Source organism: Lygodium microphyllum, chromosome 12 (genome assembly GCF_053477565.2).
Source record: "Lygodium microphyllum isolate KBCC chromosome 12, Lygodium_microphyllum_v1.1.10, whole genome shotgun sequence".
In the NCBI taxonomy this organism is placed as follows: Eukaryota; Viridiplantae; Streptophyta; class Polypodiopsida; order Schizaeales; family Lygodiaceae; genus Lygodium; species Lygodium microphyllum.
This window is the reverse complement of record NC_141146.1, coordinates 59,497,491-59,505,871: the sequence shown is the minus strand read 5'-3', so window position 1 is coordinate 59,505,871 and position 8,381 is coordinate 59,497,491. Positions and strand designations below refer to the sequence as shown.

General features: G+C 40.2%; 1 protein-coding gene across 1 annotated transcript; it reads left to right on the top strand.

Moving 5' to 3' along the window:
• Window positions 1–3,647: 3,647 nt before the first annotated feature.
• LOC148027808 (ADP/ATP translocase 1, mitochondrial-like) lies at window positions 3,648–5,525 on the top strand. The gene is made up of 3 exons (XM_087689507.1): window positions 3,648–4,171; window positions 4,281–4,652; window positions 4,870–5,525. Exons 1-3 carry the CDS (start codon window positions 3,680–3,682, stop codon window positions 5,167–5,169), a joined length of 1,164 nt encoding a protein of 387 aa, XP_087545633.1. The 5' UTR covers window positions 3,648–3,679; the 3' UTR covers window positions 5,170–5,525.
• Window positions 5,526–8,381: the final 2,856 nt, after the last annotated feature.

The window sequence follows — 8,381 nt, the reverse complement described above, 5'->3', positions numbered from 1 at the left end:
TCCATAGCCTATGAGCTCTTTTCTGTTCATTAGTTGGATTCATTGCAGGCAACTCAGGAGCAGCCTCATCTCCTGTACATAGATCCCAATAACCCCTGCCAACTAGAAAGTTCTTCATTCTGAATTTCCATAATGCAAAGTTCTTGTTGTCTAACTTCTCTCCAACTATCTGAGTGATATTATCAGTCCCATGTGCATTAGCCATGATGCAATAGACTGTCTGTCATATGTTTAACTATCTGCAAACCAATAAGTATGATTGACCAAGTTCAGTCCACAATAGTTTATGACAGTTTTCTGCAACTAATTGCAGTAAAAAACTAGGGTATTTCAGCCCACTGATAGCCCAAAACAGTCCAAAAACAAATGGTCTAACTCGTAGGTAAAACAGTCAATACATATGCTATGTATTTGCTTCAGTTTAAACTCCTGCAACCTCACTGCTAGGGACCAAAGATGCAGTCTGAAAACTGTAGACTGTAAGTAACCAGCAGCAATTTCAAGGCCAAAATCAATGTGTATACATGTCATACATGTCCCAAAAACTCCAGAGTATCTGCTAGTACATGTGGCAGTCCAAACATAACCATTCGAGCACAAAGTAGTGCATATCCAGCAAGTACAAGTGACATAATTCTGCTCATAGATTACAAACAACCAATACTCTGGTAACCAAGATGTATTTCAGCTCCAAAAATCTTCAAGATATGTCATACATTCACTTTGAAGTGATAGGTTCAATACATGAGCATTTGGGTAGGCATAGACAACCTGTCTTCATTAATCACTGTTAAGGAATACATGACTGTTCATAGCCAGCCCAAGCACTGTCAAGGCAATTATTTCAGGTCCAAATTAGAGTATTCAGCAGCATCCAATGCTTTCCACAATCCTCCATACATTCAGTATGCATATGCCAGTTCATATAGGTGATAGAAGCTCCAAAGTGACATGTATTGCTTCAGCAAGATACAATGCTTGCTATTCACTGTGTATGACAGTTTCCAGCCATTAAAATATTTTCAGATCTAAATAGTTTAGTCATAAAAAACCAGCTCCAACACATGAGAACATATACATACGGCCTCCAAGCAAATGTCTACGCCTTGTTGATGCTTTTGGGCATAACCAAGAGCTTCTATAGCTCAATGATAATCAAATGCAAGCTGTCCTTTCACTTTCCCAATAGTTCAAGACTGTTTCACAGATCTGTGTACTTTATTCCCAGCTCATAATAACAAAGCTCCAACACAAGCAATGGCTTCCTGTAGTCTTCAAGTACCTTCAGAAGGTGTAGACAAGCTCCATATCACTTAGTAAATGATGTAGTTGATAGTTTGCAGAGATCTGTGATCAACAGTCTAGCAGGCGCAGTCATGCTGATTTCCAGATCTGGTTTGACAACTGGTCCTCCTCATCATGAGGCTCAATGAGCACTTACATATGCTCAAAGATGCCCACTAAGGCTCCCATAAAAGGCCTCAACCACTGTGATAAAGCATAGAGTCCAAATGAGCAAATGCATACCTTGACAGAGTAATGGCAGCCTGTTTTGTTTTCAAACAACCTTGTTCTTCAGCTTCTTCAAGTCTTCTTGACTCCCTCCTGCTCCAGAGAGCTTAACCTGGCAATGCTTTGATAGATGTTCAAAGATGGGAGAGAGAGATAGGGAATGCTCCATATCCATGAGCCTTCAGGCTCTTATTGTGTTTTCTTCATTATTCAAGAACTAACTGAGAAGTCCACAATACAGTGTAAAAGTAAACTAGACTAGGTGTAGACCTAACTGACTAACTCTAGTCAGGTCACTAACTAACACATACCTGACTTATTCAATGTAATCACATGGAGACAGCTGTACACACACACTAGCTGTCACAGACTGAAGTGAGCTTGACTTCTAACAAGAATACATAGACATGAACCATGATGATATAAAAAAGAGACAATGACTGTTACTCAAGTGAATTAGGCTCCAAGATTAGTGCTTGGACTCATAAACACAATCTTAAGTGGGACATGACAATGATTGAAAGGACAACATATAGTAGCATTACATTGAAATAAGAACCAAGTACAAGCTTATGTAGCCTTTGGGTTGTTCCACTCTCCTCACTATGCTTATCGGATAGAGCATCTCATCTATAGAATACATCATTTGTCATATCTTTCAACAATTTCCTAATTTGTCTCGACATTGGTATTAACTCTTTGGCATTTTTTTGGGCATGGATTGGTAAAATGCCTACTCTCTTTACAAGGATATCATGAACATGGGAATGGGGAGAAGCATATCTCAATGCAAAAGTCCATTTTGTGGGTCAACTACTTCCAATACTTTTAGTGGCTCATTTTGGTGGTCCAATAGAATAGAAGCCTTCGTTTTGGCTTTGAGGGTATCCTAAGGCATTGTAATAGATGGTAGATAGAGAACCTTTCCTAGCGTAGAAGCCAAATTATGCACTTCATTGTCAAGCTAAAGAAGGAGGTCGACTAGGTAATCCAAACAAGATACTCGTGTTGAAGTACATCATTAGAAGAGAAGGAAGAAGACCATGACAATACATGAACTAAGTTACCCTAGTAATCAAGAGTGGACCCAAGTATCCAATACCTCTCCCACTTTGAATCCATAAGTGCAACATAGAAGCCCTTGCCAATGAAGTGATAATATACTAATGTACATGCTCGGTGAGTCGAGAGAAACCATCTATGAAACTCCTCCTCCCCAAGAAATAAAAGAATATACTAGAGCTGACAAAATCAACATACCTTTGAGCTAAACAACTCAAGAGAGATGGAGACTAGGGCTTTGAATACTCTTTTACCAACGATGGAGGCCCAACACATAGCCTAACCCAATTGAGTTGTAACTTGTGTTCTATCCTTGCCATGCTAATTTGTGGATTGCTAGTAGCATGTGGGAAGTTCATCTCTTTGTCTTTGTCACATTGTCGCTTCTCTACCTTTCCCTCTTTGTCCTCCCATGGCATCTTGCATACTGCATGCATTTATATTACAACCACGCTCAAAGTTTACAGTTCCAAGGTCCAAAGGATGCATTGTTTGAAAGTTTTGCGAAGACAAAGTTATAAAAGGAATGACTTGTTTGATTCAAATAAATGGCCTAAATTTGGTATCTAGGAATCCACATCAGAGCTTCAAGCAGCTAAAAAACAAAAAAAAAAACATCTATGTGTATTGTTTGATTTATTGTTTGCGAGGAAAAAAAAACACATGCACTTTACTCACAATAACATTTGTGGTTCGCAACAATGAGAATCACTCATGAAAGGCGGTTAGCAGGGTTGCCAGGCCAGCCAGTAAACAGGAAATTAATCAAGAAGAAGAGCATTTTCTTGGGGGTGACCACGCCCTTTGAAAGCGTCAAGGTGAACCCCACACGGTTATGGTGAACATTTGGCTTACCACTTCTTCGGAGGCGTCACGTAGAAGCGTAGCGCGTTCTACATTCTAGATGTGTGCAAAACCAATTTGAAATGCTCACATATTTCCGCATTGGGTTGGGGGGGAGGTAAATATTTCAAAGAGCATGTGTGCAAAACCTGAAAAGGAGTGGAATTCCGCTCTTTATCTCCCTCTCTCCCTCTCTCTCTCTCGGTCTCTTCTGCCTGCCCTTGCGTTCTGTATGTCTGTACTCAAATTGCAGTGAACTGAAATGGCGGAAAAACCAGGAGTTCCTACCGCTACGCAAAAGCTGTGTGGGTACACTACCCTTGGTGCGAGATTAGCTGATAATAGAAGTTCGCAACTGTACACTCCAACAGTGTCCCGGTTTGCTAGATCCACCCGCATAACTCAGCCATGGGCCTCAAACATGCGTCCCATGGATTTTAGGGCCTGCTCGCAGCTTGCCGCTGCGTCAGACCCCGTGTTTGTGGCTGCTCCCATGGAGAAGAAGGGTCCATATGCCTTTGCCGTAGACTTTTTGATGGGAGGAGTCTCTGGAGCTGTCTCAAAGACTGCTGTTGCCCCCATAGAACGTGTCAAGCTTCTGATCCAAAATCAAGATGAGATGATCAAGGCAGGAAGGCTTCAGGAACCTTACAAGGGGATTGCGAACTGCTTTTCAAGAACCATCCAGGAGGAAGGTTTCATATCCTTGTGGCGTGGAAACAATACTAATGTTATCAGATACTTCCCTACCCAGGTAATTGCATGTTGTCCTCTCTGCTTCAACTCGCAGCGTCTAAAAGACTTTGATTTGTTCAAGCTATTTTTCATACGTGTTTGATTTCTTCTATATAATCTATTTGCAGGCGCTCAACTTTGCGTTTAAGGACTACTTTAAGAATCTCTTTAACTTTAAGAAGGACAAGGATGGCTATTGGGCCTGGTTTGCTGGTAACCTGGCTTCCGGTGGAGCGGCTGGTGCTTCTTCCCTCCTTTTTGTGTATTCCCTTGATTATGCTAGGACTCGCCTTACCAATGATGCCAAGGCTGCAAAGAAAGGAGGGGAACTTCAGTTCAATGGACTCTTGGATGTCTACAAGAAGACTCTCAAGTCTGACGGTCTTCCGGGGCTTTACCGTGGATTCAACATTTCTTGCGTTGGAATCATTGTATACCGTGGTCTATACTTTGGAATGTACGACTCTCTGAAGCCAGTTGTGCTTATTGGCAGTCTTCAGGTAAAGATTACAACACAGCGGTTAAAGATGTCCTGTAGGCTTTCCTCCTCGGTGTGACCTTTGCCTGAAGCCTTAATCCTCTTGTTTATAATGATGCCTCCTCGGTGTGAGCTTTGCATGAAGCCCTTAATCCTCTTGTTTATAATGATGTTATGTGCCTGTCTTTTTGGAGCTAGTCCGCTTTTGGTCACATCCATTTCTTTACATGATTGTGCAGGATAACTTTTTGGCAAGCTTTTTGCTTGGCTGGAGTGTCACTACTGGTGCTGGTCTGGCCTCCTACCCTATTGATACAGTGAGGCGTCGCATGATGATGACATCTGGGGAAGCAGTTAAATACTCAGGCTCACTTGATTGCTTCCGTCAGATTATCCAGAGAGAGGGTGCTAAGTCCTTGTTCAAGGGTGCGGGAGCTAATATTCTGCGAGCCATTGCTGGTGCTGGTGTGTTGGCTGGTTACGATCGCTTGCAGCTGATCTTTTTCGGCAAGACCTATGGCTCTGGTGGCGGCGGCTAATAATCTGTAGCACAGATCCTTAACAATTTTAGGATATGATAATGACGACAACCCAGAATTTTAGGATATGATAATGACGACAACCAGAGTGTAGGTGCCTCTGAGGTCTCCAAATTTTGATCCGGATACATTGTCGCACATGTGAATGGCTCGGTTCATTCGTAATGCTGACATTTGAATGATCGAGATGCCAATGCATGTGATGATGAGGACGATGTCATCCATGATGATGGGATTGCTGACGTCCGCGTTGTTGATTTCGTCGACGTTGCTTATAATCAACCATTTTAATAATGGAAAAAAAACTTATGTAAAAACTTTACAAAAAGTGAGGGTACAAATTATGTTTGACCTAACTAGCCCTCCATCAATTAACTATAGTCAAGTTAAGTAACTCTAGTCCCTAATGTCACTACTTTTAAATGTCAATACACTAGGTACACACACACACACACACACACACACACACACACAAAAGTGGGTATCCACACCACATGAATTACATGGGAACTACCCAAAATTGACAAATTCTAACACCCCTTGAAATGCCAATGTGATGAAGTACAAGGGTAATCAATCACCGAATAATAATAAGATTAAGGACTTTTGAATAGCCTCAAACTTTTCATGTGGTAATGCCTTGGTGAAAATGTCTACAACATTTTCCTATATGGATATATACATCAACTTGATCTCTCCTACATAGCATCTCTCTCTTTGACATAATGATAATGCATCTCAATGTGTTTTGTGTGAGCATGAAACAAAAATTTCATGGCATTGCAATAGCACTCTCACTATTAGAAAGAATGGGTGGTGTTGGATCCTCTAATGGTAAATATAGATCAACCATTAATATACACAACTATACACATTCCATTATTGTTGTGAAGGCTACTATGTACTCAACCTCACAAGACAAGGTAGCCACTATAGATTGTTTCTTGCTCAGCCATAAAATGCACGAGTGGCCTAGAAAGAAATAGTGTCTGTATCACTAGCCCAATCTAAATCACTATAAGCTTATTAGTGCAAGTCTCCTCCCTAGAAAATAACAATAGACATGATTGAGTACCTTGCAAATATCTAAAGATTTGCTTAATAGCCTACCAATGTATGGTGCATGGGCTATGCATATACCTATTCACTTGAAATATTGAATACTAAATATCAAGGTGTGTTGCAAAGGTAAATAATTTAGCCAGTATCTTGGCTATAAATTACAACATTAGATATCTCTTCACCATCATGCATAGATAGCTTTAAGCCTAGTTGCATAGAAGTGAACATAGGTTTGCAATCATGCATATTAAACCTACGTGATAACTTCTTCACACATGACTATGATATGATTGATGATACCATGCTTATTTTGGGTGAACTAAATCCCCAAATAATAAGGAGCCTATTTGAGATTATAGAGTTCCGTGCACGAGGAGCCTATTTGGGATCATAGAGAGCTTTATGCAACTTGTCCACCATCTTTCCTTTCCTTTAATCAAAAACCCTGGAGCTTGTGACATATAGATATCCTCATGCTAATCCCCATTCAAAAATGCTATCTTAATATCCAATTAATGTACTTTTCAGCCATAATTTGCAACCATAGTAATAACACATCTCACCGTACTCATAGGGGATGTAAGAGTGAAAGGTTTCTCATAATCTATGCCCTTCTTCTACACATAGCCTTTTGCTACCAACCATGCTTTGTACTTATAAATAGTACCATCAACCTTTCCTTTGTGTTCAAAAACCCATTTTATGCCAATGGCCTTCTTACCAGGTGTGGTAAATCCACAAGATCCCATGTAGAGTTAGTGACAACAAAGTCCAACTCATCCTACGTGACTTGTATCCAATGTACATCTTGTTGAGCTTTGTATAAGGAAGTAAGCTCATCATCATCCAATAGTGAGCTCATAAACACATGCTCATCATAATCATCTACTTCTATGAAATTAGCCAAGTGTGCCCGTTCTACATCATATGATGCATGCTAGTAGCCCTTCTAGCACATTGTGCTAAAGGAGCATCCATTCTACTCTTCTAGAGGTATGTAATAGCCATCTCAAGATTGTTTCCATTGCATTTACAATAGCCCTTTCATGTTGTACTACATCTTCTAGTGCATGTGGAAAACCATCATCAAAACCCTACTATTTGGGAGCATGTGGTGCAGTAACAGCTTGTTGCATTATGTCTATCCTACCATTTACAACAAGCATAGACTCCAAAGAAAGTGCCAAAAGACCCTTGAAGACATCACCAATGTCATTGCTAGTTGGTATTTGAAATTGATAATGTGATAATGTAGCATTTTTAGTAAATATTACATCCCTACTTATAGAAAACTTTCTTTTGGGTGGGTTATACAAATGATAGCCCTTGCTCTGAATTATAGCCAATAAATATGCATTTTATAGCCCTGTCACGAGGCTTCTCATGAAGCTCTTTCAGAACATGTGGATAGGTTGTGCAGCCAAACATGTGAAAAGTAGTCAACTTTGATTTTCTTGCCATGCTAAGCTTCAAATGGTGTAATTGTTTTCATTGCCTTGGTAGCTGCATGATTCAATACATGATTTGCACATTGAAGGCCTTTTAGCCAAAATTTATGAGGCTACCCCTTAGTTTTTAGCATACAATGAGTCATCTCCATAAGAGTTTGATTTTTCATTTCAACAACACCATTTTGTTGAGGTGTCATTCTAACAATGTCTTAATGCATAATGCCATGATCAAGGAAATATGTCTCAAAAGCATGAGACATGTACTTCCCCCCTCTATTTGCATGAAGTGTTTATGCTTTCAAGCCAGTTTCAACCTCAACCTTTGTAAAAAGATATTTAAAATTCATGAATTCATCAAAATTTGCCTTCACTCCATACACCCATGTATACCGAGAGTAGTCATCTCAATAAATGTGATAAAGTCAAGATGAGCCACAAGTGCATGCGGCCTTGTGAGACCACAAACATGAGAGTGAATAAACTACATATTTTAGACATGATGCATTGCACCGTCCTTTTGGAAAGCAAACCTGTTCATTTTGCTAAGAATACATCCTTCCCATGCATGAGGAGGTGAGTTTCCATTGGAGGCAATGGATCTATCATATGGCACCTCTCAAGGGTCATCAAACTCCCAAAACTCATAGCAAGCATGCCATAGCTCTGGATTCTACATTGCAAGGAAAGGAGCAATATCAA

What these genes read in the sequence shown, in the direction of transcription:
- LOC148027808 (XM_087689507.1), top strand. Translation starts at nt 3,680, where the DNA reads ATGGCGGAAAAACCAGGAGTTCCTACCGCTACGCAAAAGCTGTGTGGG. An exon ending in TCAGATACTTCCCTACCCAG is followed by an intron (nt 4,172 to 4,280) that starts GTAATTGCATGT and finishes ATCTATTTGCAG; the next exon opens with GCGCTCAACTTTGCGTTTAA. An exon ending in TGCTTATTGGCAGTCTTCAG is followed by an intron (nt 4,653 to 4,869) that starts GTAAAGATTACA and finishes ATGATTGTGCAG; the next exon opens with GATAACTTTTTGGCAAGCTT.